A 25,463-nucleotide genomic window follows, 5' to 3' on the forward strand; every position below is an offset into this window, starting at 1 on the left:
AATTATGTGGTTATGGCTACAATTTTAGGGGAAAAAAAAGTTTTGTAGGGTTTTTTCCACCCTGAGATTGCTCCTCTGGGCAAACCCAAACGGTTCTATGTAAGACTGCAAGAAAATGTTCCAAGTAGAACCTCTTTTAGAAAGCTGAAACCCTTAAACATTAAATGTAACTCTAACTGTAATATAGAAATTTGATGCACCTTAATTCGAACAACTGGTGGGCATGGTGGTGGCACTTAGTGTTCCTGCCTCACAGCTCCAGGCTCCCTGGTTAATATCTGTGTGGACTTGTATATTTCCTCCTGGATGTGCTACACTAAATTGCCCCTAGGGTGTGTGTGTGTGTGTGTGTGTGTGTGTGTGTGTGTGTGTGTGTGTGTGTGTGTGTGTCCCATCCAAGGCTCTAGATCCACTGCCAGACCATGATAAAGCAGGTACTGAAGATAAATGAATGAATAACTGTTCATACTGTACAAATGAAGGAATTCATACATAAGACTATTCTGCACTATACACTCTATAACACTTTTTTTCACTGGTTGGTGGCTGTAGTTGTGTGATTATCTTCAGGAGGTTTATGAGCAGCTGCTACAGCTGTAACATGATCACATGCATGCAGTTGTGCTGTTCTTGTTAGTGTCCCACTTTGCTCAGCTCTTCCCTCCCATCGGCCCATTTTCACGATGTGCACAGTCCCAGGTGAGCGCGAGTTCACGCGCAGGCCTCGTGCTTCCTGCTTTTCAGTCGTGCAGTATAGCGGTGCTGCTGCTGGCTGCACAGAGCTGCTGTGTGCGCTGTAGGGATCAGCAGGGTTTAGCACTGCGGGATTAACGGACACTCCACCTCGACTCAGACAGCAATACACTCCAAGTCGGTGCTGAAACGGACCTCTGTTCTTCGCATTGCCTTCCAAGGTGACATTTCTCTTACCAAAACAGGCTAAAGGAGAGTGTGTGAAATGAAAGCCGCATTGCAGAGCCCGCGAGCGGTTACTGGGTTACTGCGTTACTGTAAACCGCCGCAGACCAGATGCAGGAATCAGCACTCACAATAATGCAGTGCTTTAAATCGGGGAAGCAGATAGCGGACGAATCGGTGTGTATTCGTGTCCTTCAGACTCAGGCAGTGTGTTTCCCACATTACACTACAGTCGAGAGATATTACAGTGCGCTGATGAGCTGCTGGGTTAATATTCTTTTAACTGTGCAAGGAGTCGAGCATGGAGATTTCTACTCTTATCCCATGACAATAAAACTATGAAGGGTCAAAGGAGATTAAAAAAATGAACCTGATCAGACACCACAGTATGAACATAAACATCAGTAAGATAAGATCTGCAATATATTACTGTATGTTTCTGGTTAAATATGGTTAAATAAGACTACTAAAGATACATGAGATCACTGAGGATGGTACCTCTTAAAAACCATGAAGATGGCTTAGGACTACAGTTGCTATGATAGCTTTAGGACTGCAGTTTGCCATGAACAGTTCTGCACTCGAGTCTCCATCAGTGAACAGCTGATAACTTCAACAAAATAGACTTCTTGCAAAAACTATAATGAATTTCTTAGTTACACAATTGCACTTGTTGACCATGTAGTACACAGTTATAGAAGGGAATTATTCATTGCATTATTTGGTGTCACCCAGATGAGGATGGGTTCCCTTTTGAGTCTGGTTCCTCTCAAGGTTTCTTCCTCATGCTGTCTCAGGGAGTTTTTCCTTGCCAACATCGCTGCTGGCTTGTTCATTAGGGATAAATTTATGAACTTAAAATTTATATGTAAAGCTGCTCTGTGACAATGTCCATTGTTGAAAGCACTATACAAATAAAACTGAATTGAAATGAATTAAATAGCCTACAAGCACATTTGAACATTAATAACTAAATATGGTGGTTTAAATATATATATATATATATATATATATATATATATATATATATATATATATATATATATATAAATATATATGTAGTTATTCATTGCATTTATTTATTGGTTGATTTATTCCATATTTCTTCTGCCAATCAGTCTGGGACCAGCTCTTGTCATTGTTTTAAGACCAAATTAAGATAAGTAAGATTGGTTACTGATCCCTGGTCAACCTCACGTGCATGAGGTGCATCAGGACATTAGTTGTGGAGGCAAACGGTTCTTCTAATAAAAAAAAAAAACCTTCAATTTGTAATAGTCAGTTCACAGCCACACAATCTGTGCCCCAAGCCAGACTTTATTTGAAGTATGAACATAACCAGAAATGTAAGCCAGCTAATATTAGCTAGCTAAAATTTTACTTACTGAATAGCAAAAGCTAGCTTAGACTGGCCTATGTTGAAAAGGTACAAGTCATGAACAAATGATCATATCTGATCCTGCCACCGGGTTGTTTACCATATATATCGATATGTACTGTTGCCAAAAAGTTGGAAGCACACAATTGTACAGGATGTCTTTGTATGCTGTAGTATTATAATTTCCCTTCACTGGAATTAAGGGGCCCAAACATGTTCCACCATGGCCACACCCCTGTGCACAAAGTGAGGTCCATGAAGACATGGTTTGCCAAAGTTAGTATAGAAGAACTCAAGTGATCTGCACAGAGCCTGATCTCAACCCCACTGAACACTTTTAGGATGAAATGAAACACTGACTACACACCAGGCCATCTCACCCTACATCAGTGCGTGACCTCACTAATGCTCTTGTAGCAGAGTGACCGAATCCCCACAGCCACTCTCCAAAATCGAGTGGAAAGCCTTCCCAGAAGAATGGAGTTTATTATAACAAGAACATGGGGTCTAAATCTTGAATAGAACGTTCAAAAAGCACATATGAGTGTTATGGTCAGGTGTCAGCAAAATTTTGGCCATATAGCGTACTTATGTTTTTCTTTTCTTTCTTTAAGGCAAGCATTAAGGCTGCTGGATGTAAATCGTGGGGATTTGGAGGTAAGAAGTACCAAATCAATACACATTTTGAGACATGTCTAGGTTGCATTGCAAATTGCATGCTACGTAACAGTGTGTCTCAATAGTAATGACTCTAATTGGTGAACTGACATAAGCCTACTGAGTGACACATGTGTGGTATATGGTTTCGAATGCAGCTGGATTGAAAAATAAGAGCTTGTAATTTAGTGCTGTCATTACTGTCGTCACTCCTCAGTAATACAGAAGTGTTATGAGAATTAGAAACTTTAATGTGCACAGTGTTACTGAAAGAACAAAACCTCTTACCTTCAATAAGTTTGTATTTAGACAGTGTTAGCTGACTAGCTCGCTCTGGCAACACACAATGCGCTATCCAGCTCCGGCTTCTATGGGAACTATTTTTGTTGACGGAGCAAAAACAAACACAATATTTGGCCATATTGTGTCTGAAATGTCAGTTACTCTGTATTAAAATCTTGTTTATAGAACTGATGTATAAAAGCAATATCACACTCCCAATCATGCTGTTGTACTGAATATTATGGTATATGGTTATGGATGGAATAACTCACTTTTATTACTTGTAAATATAGTCAAGATTGAGTTTAAAATGAAGAAGAAATAAGTGCTCAGGTGGAACAAACAATGGTGATCAATGATTGGTTGTTGGCAAGATCGGCTTATGCAGGTGTGACTCAGTCAAGCTTTACACACTGGTGGTGATTCGACTGAACCTGCTTTCACAACTCGCCTATCCAGCAGTTGTGATGTGAGCTGGAGAGCTGTATCAGGACAGTCGCTAATGTACGCTCAAAATGAAGCTAGATTCACCATCAGGGTCTTTTTTAGTCACCAACTTTAGTTCCAAAGTCACTAAGTTGGGAAATACTGGTGTACTCTAGTCTTTCTTTTAGCTAACTTTGGCTGTGTGATAAGATGGATCATGATGACATATGACATATCTCAGATGATTTACTGTATGTCTGAAAACTCCTGCAAAATTACTCCAACAGTGAATTACCTTTGCAGGTTTTTTGTTTCTTGACAAACAAAACTTAAACACTGCAGCTTTAATATATATTTGTTCACCAAACATGACAAGCTATAAATATATTTATTAAAATGCATAACATTGTACTAATCACCTGGGTTGATCCTACCTCAGGCTGAACAGATATGAGTCGGTTTCGCTCCCTGGCCTCTCTCAGGGGTCTGTGGATGAGGGGTCGAGTGTGGGACCCTCACCGATGCTGTTCCTCTGGAACTCCCCTCAGTACTAGCTATGTGGAAGAGATGTACTACGCCTGGCTGGAGGACCCCAAAAATGTTCATGAGGTGTGGTAAACATTTTAAATTCCAGCATGGCCTCCTATATCTAGTTCAAAAAGACCAACCTGCTTCTCATCAAGGTTTCTTTACCTGCATGCTGATATTCATGTTCTGTTCCAGGCAAGACAGACAAAAAAAAAAAAAGAAACTTCTGTTTGAACAATTTTAGATTTAATCTTTCTGTCACAGTCTTGGGATGCCTATTTCCAGAACGCCCAGGCCAACAGTCCAGCTAAAGAAGCAGGGGAGAGGCGTCCATCTGCTCTTCTCCAGGGTCGAGCCATGTCCCAGACTCCTGCAATGTCTCAGAAAGTGGTGCAGGATCACCTAGCTGTCTACAACCTTATCAGAGCCTACCAGGTATAAAACACACAGACTCCTACCAATGGACAAGACTGTAGAGCCATGTCCTCTAAGATTAGATGTGTGCACTGATTATATGTAGTGATGTTAACCAGATAACTCTAGGCCAAAAAATTATCTTGACTAAAATTTAGACACCAGACAAAGTTTACTGTATAATTGAAATCAGTTGAAGTAGTATCAGTAGGTTTACATATGACTTTATTAGTCTTCTTCATCTTTTTTATGAAAGAAGCCACTTGAATAAATTCTTCTAGTAAGTAAAAGTAATTTGACATGTTTTTAAGAATGTAGTTTAAAAACCCAGTAGTTTTTCATTTGTTGCAACTGTGTGATCTCCACAGATCCGTGGCCATCATGTGGCTCGGCTTGATCCTCTTGGCATCCTCAGAGCTGACATTGATTCTTTTGTCCCCTCGGATTTGATAACAACACTTGACAAACTTAGTAAGACATTTATTCTTCTCCATTGCTGTTAATGCTTAACAGGGTTTTACTTGGTATTATTAATAGTTCCCTATTTGTGAACAGTTTTATTGATATTGATCTTTGTTTATATCTTTATTGATATAAATAGTACAAAATGGCATGTGTGTCTAGAATGCAGTCCTAGAGAAAATTGCTGATTCAGATCCTTGCTTATGGAAAATGGATGCTTATGGAAAATCCTTGTGAATTATTTTGTATACTGACCAACTGGCTGCCATAATACAGCACATGCATGTATTAAAAGAGCTCAAGAACATTTGAATTTTTTACAGTATTAGAGCAAATGTTGATGGTCATAGATCGTGAGATCGTGCTTCGTACATTTATATATATATATATATATATATATATATATATACATTCACTGGCTACTTAATCAGGAACACTATGCTAATACTAGGTAGGGCCCCACTTTGCTCCCAGGACAGCCCCAATTCTTCATGACGTGGATTCCACAAGGTGTTGGAAACATTCCTTGTAGATTCTGCTCCATGCTGACATGATTGCATCACATGATTGGAGCAGATTTGTCAGCTGCACACTCATACTGCCAATCTCTTGTTTTACTAAATCCCACAGCTGCTCTACTGGTTTCAGATCTGGTGACTAGGGAAGCAATTGAAACACACTGAACTCACTGTCATGTTCATTGAACCAGTTTGAGACAACTTGTATTTTGTGACATGGTGCATTATTATTCTGGAAATAACCATTATAAGATGGGTAAAGTGGTCAGCAACAATATACAGATAGGCTGTGGCATTCAAACTGATGCTTAATTGGTATTATGACGCCCAGAGTGTGCCAACAAAACATTCTCCACACTATTATAGCAACACCATCAACAGCTTGAACTGACAAAAGGCAGGTTGTATCCATGGATTCATGCTGCTGATGCCAAATTCTGACCCTATCATCTGCATGTCACCTCAGAAATCAAGATTAATCCGAACAGGCAACATTTTTCAAATCATAAACTGTCCAATTTCGGTGAGCCTGTGCTGACTGCAGCCTCAGAGTCCTGTTCTTGACTGACAGGAGTGGAACTTGATGTGTTCTTCTGCTGTTGTAGTTCATTTGTCTCAAGGGTGATGTGTTGTGCAAAGATGCTTTTCTGCTCACCATGGATATAAAGAGTGGTTATTTGAGGTATCGTAGCCTTCCTGTCAGCTCGAGCCAGTCTGGCCAGTCTCTTCTGATCTTTCTCATGAACAAAGCCGGGCTACCCACAGAACTTCTGCTTACTGGATGTTTTTGTTTTTTGTACCATTCTGTGTAACTCTAGAGACTGTTATGTGTGAAAATTCCAAGAGATCTGCAGTTTCTGAAATTCTCAAACCAGTACATTGGTTGGCACCAACAACCATGCCAAAGTCATTGAGATCACATTTGTTGTTTGATGTGAATATTAACTGAAGCTTTTGACCTGTATCTGCATGATTTTATGCATTGTGCTGGTGCCACATGACTGACTGATTGGATAATTGCATTAATGAGCACGGGTACAGGTGTTCCTATTAAAGTGGCCAGTGAGCGTATGTATAGATCGATACAAATATGATACATTGACATAATACATTCATATAATATATGTCCTTTTAGGATTAGGTTAGTACCAGTTTTTTTGGAAAACCATGTGGCAAAAACTGTTGCTATTAAATGACTATTAACTTTAATGATACAAGGAGTATTGTACAGTTAACATAAGTAATCAATAGACATGACCTTTTTTTTTTTTTTGGTTTTAATTTATTCATTTATACCCCAAATAATCAAGTCAGGTATAATAAAGAGCATTGTGCCTGTGATTGTGCTGTCACAGTTATTTAACGTGTGCTCTTTGGAACCTTAGCCTCAGGAGTTAGAAAATGAATAATGAAAATTTCTCTCACTGCCTCACATGGTAGACAGGACATATACTAGGATAATTATAAAGTAGCTGTGGTTTTAACCAGGTTATTAACATAGGATTTGTAATATTGGTTCTTATTGAGTTGTACTGTACTTATTGGAGCAAGCGTGCAAGATGTGTTTCACACAGCACAGCTGGTAACATACTAGCCAAAAGATTACTCATTCAATCAGTTCAGAATTCACAGCGTTAGAGAGTGCTGGGTTAAACTGAAGAGCAGGTTTGGGTTAATGTTGTCTGAGGCAAAGGACCATAAATCTTCCCCTTTGCTCCCGTCATGCCCTATTGCTTTTAGTGCCAGCAGAATAAAAGGATGTAGGACATGCTCTCACAACAGATCGAAAAGAGAGAGTAATAGCCACTAAAGAGACTCCTCAAAACAGACCACTTTTTTCCTTCATATATACACCAGCCTTGTGTGTCACACTATATTTTGTCATGCTGTTTCATGGAGCCTGCATATAAGTAATGAAAGCAGATTTATAACCAGTCAGCTATAGTTACAGTTATCTGATATAGTGTTATATTCTAAGTACCATTTATCTATATTGTGGCTTTAATTTCATTTTATGTATCTGTCTTCTCCTTTGCTTTTGCCTTGTTGAGCATCCCCAGTTTCCCTGACAGACCTTATCAGTGCGATTAGATGCAAAATATTCTGGTTACTTGCATTGCATGGGCTTCCATTATACTTTAAAATGGCTTAATGAAATTAAGGCTTACTAATGACTTTATATTGCATATACTGTAATTGTTTTTCTATGTTTTTAACCCTTGAATATCTTAGCAATATTTAAGGTACCTAATAAACACAAAGAACTTGGTTTGTCTCTAAACTTTAACATGTGTGACAGCTATTTCTCTACCTTAATCATTGCTTGCTATCACTGCAATCACTAGGCTTCTATAGCTTGGATGAATCTGATCTAGACAAGACCTTCCGGTTACCATCGACAACATTTATCGGGGGTCAGGAGGCTGTACTTCCACTCAGGGAAATCATTCACAGACTTGAGGTAGGTGTACTATGTATGTATATACAGTCCATTCCAAAACTATTGGAAGATCAAGGCCAATTCTTTTGTTTTTGCTATATACTGAAGATATTTGGGTTTTAGATCAGTGAATATGAGACGATAGATCAGAATTCAGCTTTCATTTCCTGATATTTACATCTAGATGTGTTAAACAGCGTAGCACCGGACATCAGACTGGTGTTTCTTGTTGCCCAGGTGTGCCCTGTTAGATTGATTGTTTAAACAAGTAATAGCTCTGAATGTCTACTCTTGGTTTGAGGCCTGGGTTTCTCCTGTAAAGAGTAGTTAAAAAAAGGTTAAACCACCAAACCAGAGAGCTGTCTATGTGACGCAAGCCATTTTGAAGCTGAGAAAAGGGGGAAAATTGATCAGAGCCATTGCCCAAGCATTGGGCATAGTCAGTGCAACAATTTGGAATGACCTGAAAAAGAAAGTAACCACTGGCCAGACATGGAACAGGTCGGCCAAGGAAAACAACAGCAGCTGATGACAGAAACATTGTGAGAGCTGTGAAGAAAAACTTAAAAACAACAGTCGATACAACCTCCATAGGGCAGGGGTGAAGGTATTACCATCCACCGTTCGAAGAAGACTTTGAGAGCAGATATATCAGATATAAAAATAAAAATAAATAAAATATAGAGGCGATACCACAAGATGCAAACCACTCATCAGCAGTAAGGAGCGGATGGCCAGATTGGAATTAGCAAAGAAATACAGGGATGAGCCACAAAAGTTCTAGAACAAAGATTAACCTCTACCAAAGTGATGGAAAGGCCAAAGTGTACAGAAAGAAAGGATCTGCTCATGATCCAAAACAAACAATCTCATTGGTCAAGCATGGTGGAGGTAGTGCCATGGCTGGGGCTTGCATGGCTACTTATGGAATGGGCTCACTAATCTTTATTGATGATGTAATTCATGACGGTAGCAGCAGAATGAATTCAGAAGTCTATAGAAACATTCTGTGTGCCAATCTGTACAGAGAAATGCATCCGATCTAACTGGGAGAAACTTCATCATACAGCCAGACAATGACCCAAAACACACTGCCAACACAACACAGGACTTCATCAGGGGAAAAAAGTGAAAGGTTTTAGACCTGCCAAGTCAATCAGCAGACCTTAACCCAATTGAGCATGCATTTCCCCCCCCCCCCCCCCCCCCCCTATTATATACAGTCAGGTCCAGAAGTATTTGGATGACAGTTTTTGTGATTTTGCCTTTATACACCACCACAATGGATTTGAAATAAAACAATCAAGATGTGATCAAAGTGTAGACTTTCAACTTTATTTTAAGAGGCTCCAAAAAATATGGCATTTACCATTTAGGAATTACAGCCATTTTAAGCAATACTTCTATTTTCAGGGGCTCAAAGGTATTTGGACAATTGCCTGACAAGAAGTTAATTGACCAGATGTGGTCCATTCCCTCGTTACTTCAAAACAAATGAAGCAGATAAAAGGTCTGGAGTTGATATCAAATATTGAGTTGGCATTTGGCAGCTGTTCGACTGGAGCTACCGAAATGAAGTCCAAGGAGATCTCAATACAACAACATAAATCTATAAGCAAAAACCTTAGCTGTGGCCAAATCAACAGTTGGGTACATTCTTAAAAAGAAAGACAGCACTGGTGAGAGCTCAGAGACATTGAAAGGCCTGGAAGACCACGGAAGACAACTAAAGTGGATGATCGTAGAATCCTTTCCTTGGTGAAGAAAAACCCCTTCACAACATCAACAGAACTCGAGAATACTCTGGAGAATGTAGGCGTATCATTGTCAAAATCTACAATCAAGAGATGCCTGCATGAATGTAAATACAGAGGGTTTACAACAAGGTGCAAACCACTGGTAACATTCAAGAACAGGAAAGCCAGATTAAACTTTGCCAGAAAACATCTAAAAAAGCCTCCCATGTTCTGGAATAAGATTCTTTGGACTGATGAAACCAAGATTAACTTGTACCAGAATGATGGGAAGAGAAAAGTATGGCGAAAGAAAGGAACAGCTCATGATCCAAAGTATAACACATCATGTGTCAAACATGGTGGAGGCAGTGTTATGGCATGGGCATGTATGGCTGCCAATGGAACGGGCTCACTGGTGTTTATTGATGATGTGACTGCTGACAGAAGTAGCAAGATGAATTCTGAGATGTATAGGGCTATACTCTCTGCTCACATTCAGCCAAATGCTACAAAACTGATAGGATGCTGCTTCACAGTGCAGGTGGATAATGACTGTAACCATACTGCGAAAGCAGCTCAAGACTTTTTGAAGGCAAAGAAATGGAATATTCTTCAATGGCCAAGTCAGTCGCTTGATCTCAACCTAAATGAGCATGCTTTTCACTTACTGAAGACAAGACTGAAGGAAGAAAGACCCACAAACAAGCAGCAACTGAAGGTGGCTGCAGTGAAGGCCTGGCAAAGCATCTCAAGGGAGGAAACTCAGAATTTGGTGATGTCCATGGGCTCCAGACTTCAGGCAGTCATTGACTGCAAAGGATTTTCATCCAAGTATTAAAATTATGGTTATATTTATAATTATGTCACTTTGTCCAAATACCTTTGAGCCCCTGAAAATGGAGGTACTTTGTTGAAAATGGCTGTAATTCCTAAATGGTAAATGCCATATTTTTGTGGAACCTCTTAAAATAAAGCTGAAAGTCTACACTTCAATAACACCTTGATTGTTTTATTTCAAGTCCATTGTGGTGGTGTATAAAGGCAAAATCACAAAAACTCTGTCATTGTCCAAATACCTCCGGTCCTGACCATATACTATATATGTATATAATGTACATATACACAGATGAGCCATAACATTATAACCACTGACAGGTGAAGTGAATAATATTGATTATCTCGTTACAATAGCACCTGTCAAGGGTTGAGATATATTAGGCAGCAAGTGAGCAGTCGGTTCTCGAAGTTGATGTGTTGGAAACAGGAAAAATGGGCAAGCACAAGGATTAGAGAGACTTTGACAATGGCCAAATTGTGATGGCTAGATGATTGGGTCAGAGCATCTTTAAAACAGCAGGCCTTGTGAGGTGTTCCCAGGATATGCAATGGTTAGTACCTACCAAAAGTAGTCTGAGAAAGGACAACCGGTGAACTAGCGACAGGGTCCTGGGCGCCCAAGGCTCACTGATGCACGTGGGGAGTGAAGGCTAGTCCGTCTGGTTTGATCCCACAGAAGAGCTATTGTAGCACAAATAGCTGAAAAGTTAAAGCTGGCTATGATGGAAAGGTGTCAGAACACATAGTGCATCGCAGCTTGCTGCGTATGGGGCTGTGTAGCCACAGACCTGTCAGAGTGCCCATGCTGACCTCTGTCCACTGCCAAAAGTGCCTACAATGGACAGGTGAGCATCAGAACTGGACCACAGAGCAATGGAAGAAGGTGGCCTGGTCCAATAAATCACATTTTCTTTTACATCATGTGGAAGGCCGGGGGCGTGTGCATCGTTTACCTGGGGAAGAGATGGCACCAGCATGCACTATGGGAAGAACGCAAGCTGGCGGAGACAGTGATGCTCTTGGTAATGTTCTGCTGGGAAACTTTGGGTCCTGGCCTTCATGTGGATGCTATTTTGACACATACCACCTACCTAAACATTGTTGCAGACCACGTACACCCCTTCATGGCAATGGTATTCCTTAATGGAAGTGATCTCTTTCGGCAGCATAATGCGCCCTGCCACACTGTAAAAATTGTTCAGGAATGGTTCGAGGAACATGACAAAGTCAAGGTGTTGACTTGGCCTCCAAATTCCCCAGATCTCAATCCAATCGAACATCTGTGGGGTGTGCTGGCCATCAAGTCCGATCCATGGAGGCCCCACCTTGCAACTTACAGGACTTAAAGGATCTGCTGTTAACATCTTTGTGCCAGATACCACAGCACACCTCCAGGGATCTAGTGCCTCGACGGGTCAGGGCTGTTTTGGCAGGGGGACCAACACAATATTAGGCAGGTGGTCATAATGTTATGGCTCATCGGTGTGTGTGTATATATATATATATATATATATATATATATATATATGTATGTATGTATGTATATATATATATATATATATATATACACACACAGACACACTCACTTGTACATTACTACTAGTGCGTTACTAGGTAAGCCATCTTGCTTTGAAGCAGTCCAAGCCAACAAAGCTGTCAATATTTCATAATATCATTAAGAGAAATTGGTCAATATTTCTGTTTTACCATTGTTTTTGAGATCTTGCCTCATATACACTGAAGCCCTAAAAAAATGGCTTATATATCCTTTATTTGTGTATTGAATTTTACAGGCATCATACTGTGGTCATATTGGTGTGGAATTCATGTTTATTAACAATATGGAGCAATGTCAATGGATCAGGCAAAAGTTTGAGACTCCGGGCATCATGAAATTTACTGACAGAGAGAAGAGGACCCTACTGGCAAGGCTGGTTCGCTCAACACGGTCAGTGTTTGCTGAACAGTCCTTAGTAAGAGTAGTATGAACTATGTTTTTAAATAGTGTTTTTTTTTATCATTACATGATCTACAAAGTGTCTACAACAGGTCCTGGAAGGGCAGTGTCAGCATTTTATAACACCCTCACACTTTGTTCCTGATGATTAATTGTTCCTGATGGAAAATCACCAAACTGTGCTGGACATTGGTCCTGTGTTTCAGTGTAACTGTCAAAAGAAAAATAGCTTCTGCTAGCTTTCACTTATACTTGCTCTCACTGGTGATACAGCTTCGAGGACTTTCTGGCTCGCAAATGGTCTTCAGAGAAGCGCTTTGGCTTAGAGGGCTGTGAGGTCCTCATCCCTGCTCTGAAGATGATCATCGACAAGTCTAGTGCAGCCGGCATAGACAGTGTAATCATGGGCATGCCTCACAGGTATATCTATTTTTACACTCAGAGTATATTTCATTTATTAGCTTCTATCAAAAGCAATAATAGCAGCATCTCTGTTACACAGGGGTCGACTGAATGTCCTTGCCAATGTTGTCAGGAAAGATCTCGATCAGATTTTCTGCCAATTTGATCCCAAACTAGAGGCTGCAGAAGAGGTGCAATGTGACTTAACTACCAACTGTCTCAACCCTTTATGCTCTATTAGCATGTCAGATCTTAATGACACCTATTTACATGTTGTTCTCCAGGGCTCAGGTGATGTGAAGTATCATCTGGGTATGTACCATGAGCGGATCAACAGGGAGACAGATAAGAACATAACTTTGTCTCTTATGGCTAACCCGTCTCACCTAGAGGCAGTGGATCCTGTCGTGCAGGGCAAAACTAAAGCTGAGCAGTTCTACAGAGGAGACAATGAGGGGAAGAAGGTAAGCACGAAAGGGACAAATTTTGGGACTTAATATATGTGAAGCAGTCTGGGAAAACATGTAAGATATCTCTGCAGCTGAATTCAGTCCAGATGCATGCAAAAAGGAAACAGGTAGAATTCAGGAAACTCTGTAGTTTTTGGAGCTTGATACAGTAGAAAGAAATGTTAAAATTTCACAATGTAAAGGGTTTTCCCAGGCCACAACAACATATCTTAGGATTATAACAAATCATACAAGTACTGTCTAAAGATCATGTTTATGGGATTTTAAATTTAATTTCCATGTCGCTAAGATAAGATGGATGTGCATATGGCTAAAAAGAGTACCATGAAAGTGAGAAGATAAGATTCACGGTGGCCTGTAAATTGGAAGAATGCTTTTCTTTTAGCAGGACACAAGCGCCATTCAAATGTGTTACCTATTAGATCTCTCAAGTTAGGAGTAATCAGTTAAATGTACTTAGGTTATAATAAACAATGGCCTTCTGCAGTGTGTCTTCAAAATACCTGTCTAATTTTAGTACAAGTATAGAGCTACAAAAATGCTGTTAATATAGAGCACTAAATACTACAGCGCCCCTGAAAGGACATTTTTTTTTTTAGGTTTTTTTAAAGATTTATTTTTTTTTAGGTAATTATTGCATGCTCACCAGATACTGTTTCCAGTTTACAGAATGTTAGTTTTAATAATTTATCTTGCAGTTATGCTCTAGTTGAATGAATTCTGGTGAGTTTATTAATTCAAACAAAAAAAAATTACAGTTCTGTTTTGTTTTTATAAGAAACACTGTGTAAAAGGAACTAACACTCTATTCTAACTAACACTCTGAAACTGTCTCAACCCACTCTTTTAATTAGAATTGAAAAAGCAGTAAACACTGAACAGCAATGTCTCAAACTGTTACTGAGGATTCTGTTAGCTAGGAAGGGATTTTGCCATTCCTATCAAATTGCCACTGCTTTATTTTTGCCTAAAGGTCGAGAGAGATAAGAGTATAGTGTGACCATTATAAATTTAACAGGGCGCAGTTTAATTGCACTGGATCTGAAGCATGATCGAGAGCCAGAGCTAGCTGATAAGCTATTATCTTTCAATACTACTTTCTGATTATAAGATTTATTGTGTTTCGTCACTGAGCTGTAACAGGTAGCCCTGACACTCATTTTCCCTCGTGAATCATCCTTATTTGATACTCTACGAAATATTGCACATACTGTATGTATGCTAGCATTAACATGAAAATGCATATGTAGTATGGAGTATCTTCTCTTGAATGAAATGCCTCATAGCAAATTGTTATAACTCACCTTCGTAGTTATGAGTGTAACTTGGCACGTTCATCTTAAATACCTTTTCTCTTTTACTTAAGGGTGATATTGTGAAGAAAGCCATGTCTTATTTTACTTCAGGACCAGCTGAGACTGGCCAAAGTCATTGTACCAGAATTTAAATGGTGCCATGTTGTGTAACTGATGTGATAGTCTCTGGTTCCTCACACAATAATATCTTGTGAACATGTGATTGTAGCTGGTGCATTCAAGATATCTTATGTGATATCTTGTGCATACGCAATATCTCGTGAGCAACCGATAATGGCCTGAAAACAAAACTACACCATGTCCTTTCACCATGGGTCTCTGTAAAATGTGATGCAAATATTTGAGTTTTGATATCTCAGGTGATGTCCATTCTCCTGCATGGTGATGCTGCATTTGCTGGTCAAGGAGTTGTCTATGAAACCTTCCACCTCAGTGAGCTTCCCTCATATACCACTCATGGCACCATTCATGTTGTTGTCAACAACCAGGTAATAATCAAGCCTCAGGTCTACATACTGTAGATGATTGTGACTGCCTTGATAGCAAAACCAGGCTACAAGTTAAATTCAGCAGAAATCATGTATTGTTTGTTCAGACAAATTGAACAATTATTCATGTGATAAATAAATTATCAGATTGGATTCACCACTGATCCGCGAATGGCACGCTCCTCTCCTTACCCCACTGATGTGGCTCGTGTGGTCAATGCACCCATTTTCCATGTCAACGCTGATGATCCTGAGGCTGTGATGTATGTGTGCAGAGTGGCTGCAGAATGGAGAAATACCTTTAACAAGGATGTGGTCATAGATCTGGTGAGCACTAAGCTATACACTCCTGATCTAAAGGCAGTTTGAAGCCATCTGAGGGCTGGATGCACAAATCAGATTTTGGCATGAGTATTGTATCACACCCCTCAAACACCACTGTTGATAAATAGGAATAATTAACTCTTAGTTTAAGAGTTTTAATGAAAATAATATAAAAGAAACTATATAATGGGCTAAAAGCTACACGATATTTATTACAATCAGCACTCCATGATGGATGTTTTGTGTGTGTTGCAGGTTTGTTACCGGCGCTTTGGCCACAATGAGATGGATGAACCCATGTTCACTCAACCTCTCATGTACAAGCAAATCCGCAAGCAAGAGCATGTGCTAAAGAAATATGCAGACAAGCTCATTTCTGAGGGAGTCGTTACTCTGCAGGAGTTTGAGGTTTGTCTCTTATGCTATAATGATAAAACTATAGTGTCTGACCTGTGATGAATGCATGAGCTGATTGAAAATATAATATAAAATAAAATTGTCATTATCTTTGATTTTATCATATTTTGGTTTTGAATGCCTCAAGAATATTTTTTGTCTAATTGCCTTCTTTAGCCTGCATATGTAGCCAATAACATTTATGGCAAAGCTGATCTCTCTTACTGGCGAATGAGTAAATACTTAATATGTGTGATTTGTATCCAGACACATTACGGAGGCTGTCTTCAATTGTTGTGATGAACTTTTGCATTGGTGATGCCACATTTGCACCCACTGGCAGCTGCTCAAATTCAGAACATCCTACCCCCACTCTGTCTAGATCTACTGTAGAAAGCACAAAGCTTGAACCCAGCCATCCTTCCACTGGGCATGGCTGACATTCTGTCTGGCCCAGCGACAGCTCGTTTTATTTACAAGCACGTCGCTGTCACTCTCCGTTCGCTGCCATAGCTCAGGGGAATACACTCGGGGAATAAATTGTGACTTACAGCTCACTGTTTTCTGTATTCCATAGCACCTAGGTGCCTTGTCTAATGAATCATTTGTCACAAAAACCGTAAGCTCTTCTGTTTTTTTTTTTGTTGTTGTTGTTGATAAAGATGGTGGATGGTGAGTGCAACATTTTGCACATGATCAATTACATAGAAATCCTGGTAACTGTTCACAGGAGGAAGTGGCAAAGTATGACAAAATCTGTGAAGAAGCATACACCAGCTCCAAAGATGAAAAGATACTCCACATCCGTCACTGGTTGGACTCCCCCTGGCCAAGTAACTAAGAAATACTTAATAGCCAAAATGTGAGTTTTATTGAAAAAAAAATACTGAAGCATTTCTCTATTTAGATTTTTTTACAGATGAGGGGGAACCGAAGTGTATGAGCTATCCTCCCACAGGGCTCCCTGAGGACATCCTGAAGCACATCGGCCAGGCTGCCAGCTCTGTCCCTCAGCAAGACTTCTCCATTCACAGTGGTGATCCTCAGATGTTATCCAATCTAACAGATTCTGTTGCATCTGTCTACTGTATCTGATTTGTTTCAGCCTTCACACACCAGTGCCGTGTTAGTGTGGCTATGGACAATTAGCAAAGCTCTCTGTGATGCTGCTGCAGTCGTGCTGGAGTGCCTTGGTGCTTATAGGATCTACACAGCTGTGATGCAGCTACACTCAGGGACCATTAAACTAAACCAGCAAGCTTCAGCCTGACAGCTCTAAACACTGCTAAATCATCCTAACCACCAACTATTTCAACCAATGCTTCTTTATGGCCTGCCCCTTTATGGCCTGCACATATTTTAAATGCCAGTCACTACGTAAAGCCTCTTTGCTATCTAAAACATTTTCATCCATGAGCTCAATTTCTCTTTATGGTCTATGCATAACCTTTTAGTATATTATAGATGATTTATTTCCTGATAGTGTGCTTTTCTTCATGGATCTCATCTTTTTTTCTTACTTTGAGCATGATTAGGGAGCACATAGTATTTCATTACTCAATCTTGATTAAGTAGTATTTGACTTTATTTTAGTAAATGAATACATATTGATGTCTAGCAAAACAGAATTAGAAGAAATAATATTTAGTTAGATGCTGAATAATTTTAAAATGTCCAATTTGGACTATGCATATGATTCTAAGTGGATATTCTATAAAAGTTTTTTTCTCTAGTAATATAAATAGACTGTACCTGGATTTTTGTCATCTTCACTTTTCTCAATTTTGTCTGGTCTCTTACATGTTTGTCCCTGTTAAATCCCAGGAGTGTCGAGGATCTTGCGAGGCCGCGCCGACATGGTTAGTAAGCGTACAGTGGACTGGGCTCTTGGGGAGTACATGGCCTTTGGTTCCCTGCTGAAGGATGGTGTCCATGTGAGACTGAGTGGGCAAGATGTGGAGAGAGGAACTTTCAGGTGGGTGTAAAAATACAGTGCACCAGCATACTGATCCCACAGTACCTAAATCAGCTTACACTCAATCTGTGCTGTAATGGAGAAGCCTAAAGGTGTCACAAAGACATATTTGAGGCAAAACGCTTTTTATGAACATACATTGGGCATTTGTGACAAAAAGATTTTAACTGAACATGTCATAAACAAAGCAATCTGTGATTGCACTCATCAGTTTTATTAATGTGAAGAAGACAATGAGCCTACTGTCTCATCATTCAGAATGGCAGAGGGAAGCTCTCTGCACCACAGCTTCATTTAATGTCTAAACAGTGACAGATGACGTCAGTTTGTCTCAGAGAAGAGTCCCCTGGGAGAGGGAGAGATGCCCACATGGTGTTGTCACGGTACTGCTTCTGTTGGCGTTGAAGGAAACCTGTTTGACAACACCTCACAGTAGCGCTACCTCAGATGCACACACTGCCAGTCCCAGAGACAATGCTAATCAGAATTCTCTCACCTGCTTTTCATATGTGTTGCTTTTTACTTACTGGTCTGTTTTCCCTTTCTCATATATAGCTTCCTGAATGGAATCTGTTTTGTCCTTGTCTCAGCAAATACAGGTTTTTGAAGAGGAAATGTTAGTGAGAGGTAGAAGTTGTTGTCTCATGAGCCTGTTTATTGATGAGGATTGTCTGTGTGCTGATGCATTCAGTCAATGCCACCCGGCTTTCTCCAAGCCCTAGGGAGTGAACATATCTCTGTGCCTTAGTCTAGCACTCCTGTCTTTACCTAAGGGCTATGAGCAATTGATTCTTTGTGACGGTATTTGCCCTGTGTTTAGTTCTCCTGACTGATGTAGCTAGCCAATCGAAGAAGACGGTGCTAGCGCAGTGTAGCACAAAAAGATGCGTTCACATCACAGCTGTGTTTAAATGAGCACAGCAAATAGACTTCAATTAGGGCTAATTCCCTCTTCAGTTTTTCTTTGCTACACCCTCCATTTAAGATTATTTAAAAGTGTGAATTACCTGCGGCTTCTGTGATCAGAAAAATGTGTTTAATGGTCTCTGAAGATAAACTTTGGTTTCACCAAGACCATTTGTTTCCTTTTACTTAACAGTCGGTTAATGCTCCTACAAAAGACAATAGGGTATGTGCAATCTCTTTGATTCTGTTTAGTTAAAGTCATTCTTTCTCTGCAGCCACCTGACACTTGGATATTCAGTAACTACACAGAGCTCAGTTTGAATCTAGCTGCTACATCATTACTGTGATGTGTAAGAGATTGTCAATGCTTGTCTCATTGCATTGAATTTGATGGCAGATTTAAACATCACATCTGAGTGACCTAGCAAAACTTATCACATCAACTCTTCGTCTCTCTTTTTTAAGTAACTCTGGACAGAAGAAGAGAAAAATCTTTCTGCAGTGATTTGACATCACAGAAAAATGAAGCAATAGCACAAATTTGCCTGCTTTGTGACAGATGCAAAAAAGTGCATTCACCTTGAAAATGACTGTTCAGTTGGATAGTTTTTTCCTAAAACACCTGCTTATGTGTACGTTTTTGCAGTACTGGATCATAATGGCCACTTTGACTTTGCAGTCATCGCCATCATGTCCTGCATGACCAGGAAGTGGATAAGCGCATTTGTGTTCCAATGAACCATCTATGGCAGAACCAAGCTCCTTACACAGTGTGCAACAGCTCCCTGTCTGAGTATGGAGTTTTGGGTAAGAAACCACTGGTGCTCATTAACCCAGGTGTCTGTACTGTACATTTCTGAAATAACTTGTTTTAACACAATACACAGCTAGTTATTTGCTGATACATTTCCAGTTGTTAGTTTGGTACATTCTTATACTATTAGTTTGCATTTGATGTATGTGTTGTGTGCTGGAATAGGCTTTGAGCTGGGTTTTGCTATGGCCAGTCCCAATGCACTCGTGTGCTGGGAGGCTCAGTTTGGGGATTTCCACAACACAGCACAGTGCATCATAGACCAATTCATCAGTCCAGGCCAGGCCAAGTGGGTCCGAAACAATGGCATCGTCCTTCTGCTACCCCATGGCATGGAGGGAATGGTCAGTACGCTAAACCTTTACTAAACTCAGTTTCATGGTAGTACACAATACACCACTATATAACGTATGCTAGGGCACAAGAACACAAGTAAGACAAATGAATGAAGGTTAATGAGCACTTGGATACACATGTCTAGTTCAGTTTACATCCATGTATGTTAAGTTTTTATAAATTAAACGAATGTAATCATCAATAATCATCACAAAAAGTTGTGTAATATTGTCATATATTATTAAAGTATATATTATATATATTATACTGCTGGGTTATTTTTTTCTCTGCCTTAATAAGTAAAGCTACAGTCATGTACATTTACAATGATGCACAGCTACAATGATGCAATTGTTATTTTATTTAATTAGCTGGGGGATTCCAGTTATGCGAGTCTTAATAAACTCCATTCTAACTGCTGAAGCAAACCTGTACCAGAGAATAAATTATCATGGCCTTGTTTCTTAATGTTTACTCTTTTAAGGCAAAGTAATTGCATAGAGATCAATAGTGATGACTCAAGTTTGTCAGGGCCTTTGCAAATGAGGACATCATTCTTCAGCTTAGCTTGCTGTGTGATGTGTGTGTGTGTGTGTGTGTGTGTGTGTGTGTGCTACCAGGGCCCAGAGCACTCGTCAGCAAGGCCTGAGCGTTTCTTGCAGATGAGCAAGGATGACCCTGATCGCTATCCAGTGAGTAGGTGCTTTTGTAACGATCCTTTACTGGAACCCATTTGGATAATGCTTAAAGAGACAATTATTAATGTCTTCTACTTTTTAGCCTTTTCCTTTTCAGTAGAGAGCGAAGGTCATTGCATAACCACAGAAAATTAACTAGTTAAACAATTGTCTTTAATTGAGAACTTTTTATTAGGAGCAAATTTCTTTTCTTTTTTTTAATCAAGACAGCATGTCCATGACTACAATCAGCCATGGTATGATTCCTCTCTGTCTCTATTAATACACAGCAATACTAACTAGTCAAGGGTATCTTTTATATAACATAGACCAAACAGAGCTGTTAATCCTCTCATCCAAGTAAATATACAGTATGATGTGATTGGCTTTCAGCTGATATATTGGAAATGAACATGGGAACAGAATTAGGGGAAAACTTCAACATAACTATACTGGTATATTAAAATTTAGAGATCATAAATCAAGCTATTTTTGTCTTCTCAATTCCTTATGCCTCTCTTGAATAACTGAATACAATGAAATCTGTGTGGTGCATAGGGCCTTGTATTCAGCAACATTACGGAAACATTCCACATAAAATTCAGAGAAATATCCATAAGGCTTTTAGTATGCAATAAACCTGTACATGTACTGCAATTTGTTATATATTAAACTCCAGAATTATTGGCACTGTGAAAATGAGAAAAAGCAGTGACTCTGTGTTCCTACAACCTTTTCTGTGTCTGTATTGCTTTGGAGGCAGGTTTGGAGTCATTATCTTGTTGAAAGATCCATCTTTGACCAAATCATTATCTCTGGCAGGAGCAAACAGGTTTGAGCTAAAATATCCTGGTGCTTAGTAAAAGAGTTTGTGATGCCATCAGTCTTAACAAGAGCCCTTGGACCACCAGCTGCAAAACAGTCCCTAAACATCAATCCATCATGATCCATCTCCATACTTTATGGGTATCAGGTGCCTTTTTTGTATGCAGCTCCTTTATTTTTAGCAAAAATAGCAATATTGTTCAAGGCCAAAGTTAAATTTTGGCCTCATCTGACCACAACACATGATTCCAATTGTAGCTGCAATGATGGTTGTTGGAGATCAGATACTACAGTTTTGTGGGTTTCTTTTGTGCAACCCAAATGGTTATAGAGCTAGTGTCTAATAGTTGATTTTGAAACATTACCAACTCCAGGAATAAACTAAACTGCAGATCTGAACTCTGTTTTCTCCTTGGCAATTGATGCCGATGTGATGTTATGTGATGTGTGTGTAACCACATTTTAGACAAAAATGAGTTTTTGGCAGAATGAGGGCAACTGAAAAATATATTTTTTGCTCAAAGATGACAATTTGTTTGCATGCATTTTAAACATTCCTCTATAAGTAATACAAGATGATAACTTAAAATGTTTTTATATAAGAAGAAAGGTAAGTAGCTTTAACAATTGCCTGAATGAAAAACATGAATCATTGTGTGTAATATATTTTACCAATCATGAATCATTTTTGCCCAATCTCTAGAATTCTGGAGCTGTCCTTTTACCATTAATGACCAGATTTAATCAGCTGTATTTTACTTGCCTATAATCAAGGAATTCCCTGGAGATTTCGAGGTGGAACAGCTTTATGACTGTAACTGGATTGTGGTGAACTGCTCAACACCTGCTAACTACTTTCATGTGCTGAGAAGGCAGATCTTATTACCATTCAGGAAGCCAGTAAGAATTCTTTTATTTGTCTAATATATGGTGAATCCAAATACTGTATTACTTAAATATTTGCCTGTAATAAAGTTGATTCCTATTCAAGTCACAGAGCTTTGGCTATTCACAGACAGTGACCAGTGTAGTTGTCATTTTTGTAGTAGAATAAAAACTAAAGAGATGAGAACTCTGATGGGCATAAAACTTGTAACAGCATAAGCTGTAAGTTTCAAGATTCTCCCCACACTGATGGCTTTCCGCTACAGTAATTGTCTAAAGTGTTCCCCAGTTACAGATAAATGCAGTGCTTTGTGGAGCATGAGAAAATCTCTTCCTGAGCAAATTAAACAGGCTGTCTGGGGACACCACAGTCTGCTTTGTACAAAAGTTCTCTTAATTTATTGTTTTGGTTGGATTCACATCTCAGAGGTTTATTTACAGCATACATTCCTTAATGTGAAACTACTAAGAGCTGTACTTCTCTTTCACTATGATTGACATCTTATTTCCTCCTCAGCTAATTATTTTCACTCCTAAGTCCTTGCTGAGGCTCCCTGAGGCCCGTTCCAGCTTTGATGAGATGACCCAAGGTATGAGAAAGTATAAATCTGGATTTGGACTGATCAGCCTTACCATTTTTAGAGAAATGAAAAGAATCATGTTTTTTTTTTGGTTGTTTGTTTTTGTTTTGCTTTCAGGAACTAAGTTCAAAAGAATCATACCAGATGAGGGTCCTGCATCTAAAATTCCAGGGGATGTGAAGAGGGTCATCTTCTGCACGGGCAAAGTCTACTATGAGCTAGCAAAAGAGAGAAAACAACTCAGACTGGAGGATAGGATTGCAATTGTCCGATTGGAGCAGGTTAATTGCAATCATTTCTAAAGTGCAGTTCGAGATACACCGTATTCATGTAGTCTTTTACATGCTATATTTAAGGTTTTAACAGTTAAATTATCACAAATAGTAATGACCATCAGAAATTGACTGCAAACATTAAGTCAGTCATTAATAAAATTCTGCCATAATAGTTATGCTGTTTAGAAAGTAACACAATGGTTAGACTAACATAAAGTAGTGAAATCAAATGTGAGGAGGTCTATGCACATTTTGTGATGCAAGAGTTCCAGCTGATTCAACATGATTAAAATCTTACAGAGAGTCACTGGATAATGAGGGGCACATCCTCTTTCTATTGTTCATGATTTTCTTTAAGCCCGCTGATACACTTTAATACCTTTGTGTGGCTGATGGACTGAAAAATATTTTTTAGGATGCATGTACAGCCCAAAAAAAATCTGTTACTCTCACCTGCTACACTATATGGCCAAAGGTTTGTGGTCACGTGACCTGATCACACTAAAATGTGGTTCTTCCCCAAACTGTTGCCACAAAGGTGGAAGCACACAATTGTATAGGATGTTTGTGTATGCTGTGTAGCATTACTGTTTCCCTTCACTGGGACTAAGAGGCCCAAACCTGTTCCAGCATGACAACGTCCCTGTGCACAAAGCGAGCTCCATGAAGACATGGTTTGCCAAGGTTGGAGTGGAAGAACTCGAGTGGCCTGCACACAGCCCTGACCTCAACCCCACTGAACACCTTTTGGATGTACTGGAACACTGACTGTACCCCAGGCCTCCTCACCCAACATCAGTGCCTGACCTCACTAATGCTCTTTTGGCTGAATGAGCAAATTCCCACAGCCACGCTCCAAAATCTAGTGGAAAGCCTTCCCAGAAGAGTGGGATGTTCAACAAGCACATATGGGTGTGATGGTGTGAACTTTTGGCCATATATTGTATAATCAAGGCACATTTAAGACACATTAATCCTTTACTTTTGATTTAATATTTCAATTTTCAGATATCACCATTTCCGTTCGACCTTATCAAGAAAGAAGTTGAGATATACAGCAATGCTGAGCTCATATGGTGTCAGGAAGAACATAAGAACATCGGTTATTATGACTACATAAGACCACGCTTCCTTAGTGTACTCTCTAACAAGAAACCAATATGGTGAGTCCCGTCCTTTACCTGGTCCACAGCAGTGACTGTGGAAGCAAAGCAAGCTAAATTTACCTAAACATGCTTTTTCAAATTAGATGGAGTTCATGCTTTCTAGGCTGGCAAAGATGACACATTTTATACAAGTCTTTGCTTACTCCAGCATATTGAAACATTTTACTGAGGTAGACCCAGTCTTATGGCTTATCCATATTCGAAAGTACACGGATAGCTATAGTGCTAACTATATTGTGCAGCATCAGAAGGTCACTGCAGATGATGAACTGACATGATTCTTGATCTTTTTTTTTTTTTTTTTTTTTTACAACCTGATTGGCCGGTTGTAACCTATACTGAAATGATTGGATGCTAAACTGAGTCCATTCAATTATTATACAGCATATAGTCATTGGCTGGATAAGAGAAAAAGAGACCTTTGTGTTTTGTAATGACCATTTTGAAGGTCTAAATAAAAATGTTAGGAGTAAAATGTAAGGGTTTTTTTTCTTTGAAATGTAATTAAGTAAGTGTACAGTACTCAAGTAAAGTATAAATATGACAATATAATACTTAAGTATTGTAACAAAGCACAATTACTCAAGTATTTTTCCTCTCTGTCCCTCTCTCAGGTACGTTGGCCGTGACCCTGCTGCAGCCCCTGCCACAGGAAGCAAATTCACACACCTGGCAGAGCTGAAGAAGTTCATGACCAGTGCATTTGACCTCAATGCATTTGTGGGCAAGAGCTTTTAATGCTGACCTACTTACTCTAAATATTCCTTAGAATTGGTGCTTTAGCCTCATGGAAGCCTCGCTTTCAAAGCACAATGCGTACCTAGTAATAGAGTTATCCTGTATCATTCAGGTTTTGATTGCTGTGCTCATCTGTTTTAGAAATGAATATAGATATGTTTAGTCATATACAAGAAAAAGTACAGAAATGAATAGAATATTATATTAGAATGCCTATGTCCATCAGTGCTGAGATCACTCATCTCCCATCACTTTGTGCCACACCTGGCTTCATTCTGAGACACCAAACAGATGGCATAGTGACAAGCAGCAATATCCTTTATGGCTGCCATGATA

The 25,463-nt window shown here is 39.4% G+C and overlaps 1 protein-coding gene across 2 annotated transcripts; it reads left to right on the plus strand.

The window, feature by feature from the left end:
* Window positions 1-412: 412 nt before the first annotated feature.
* ogdhl (oxoglutarate dehydrogenase L) lies at window positions 413-25,141 on the plus strand. 2 transcript variants are annotated; one of them, XM_026942885.3, is made up of 24 exons: window positions 415-914; window positions 2,911-2,953; window positions 4,101-4,270; window positions 4,454-4,624; window positions 4,972-5,074; window positions 7,929-8,044; window positions 12,390-12,544; window positions 12,827-12,973; window positions 13,056-13,146; window positions 13,240-13,419; window positions 15,101-15,229; window positions 15,377-15,556; window positions 15,809-15,961; window positions 16,680-16,782; window positions 16,857-16,985; window positions 17,774-17,924; window positions 19,510-19,637; window positions 19,810-19,988; window positions 20,601-20,672; window positions 22,257-22,382; window positions 22,885-22,957; window positions 23,066-23,229; window positions 24,232-24,386; window positions 25,004-25,141. In XM_026942885.3, exons 3-24 carry the CDS (start codon window positions 4,112-4,114, stop codon window positions 25,125-25,127), a joined length of 2,988 nt encoding a protein of 995 aa, XP_026798686.3. In that variant the 5' UTR covers window positions 415-914; window positions 2,911-2,953; window positions 4,101-4,111; the 3' UTR covers window positions 25,128-25,141. The 2 variants fall into 2 exon arrangements, with proteins under 2 accessions (XP_053088792.1, XP_026798686.3); XM_053232817.1 differs by lacking the exons at window positions 19,810-19,988; window positions 20,601-20,672; window positions 22,257-22,382; ... (2 more) ...; window positions 24,232-24,386; window positions 25,004-25,141 and having other exon boundaries at window positions 413-914; window positions 19,477-19,600.
* The last annotated feature ends 322 nt before the right edge of the window (window positions 25,142-25,463 follow it).

This window comes from Pangasianodon hypophthalmus, chromosome 3 (assembly GCF_027358585.1).
Source record: "Pangasianodon hypophthalmus isolate fPanHyp1 chromosome 3, fPanHyp1.pri, whole genome shotgun sequence".
NCBI lineage: Eukaryota > Metazoa > Chordata > Actinopteri > Siluriformes > Pangasiidae > Pangasianodon > Pangasianodon hypophthalmus.

Coding starts and splice junctions, on each gene's coding strand:
- ogdhl (XM_026942885.3), top strand. CDS start 4,112: ATGAGTCGGTTTCGCTCCCTGGCCTCTCTCAGGGGTCTGTGGATGAGG. Junction 4,625..4,971: donor ACCTTATCAGAGCCTACCAG/GTATAAAACACA, acceptor TGATCTCCACAG/ATCCGTGGCCATCATGTGGC. Junction 19,989..20,600: donor CCCATGGCATGGAGGGAATG/GTCAGTACGCTA, acceptor GTGTGCTACCAG/GGCCCAGAGCACTCGTCAGC.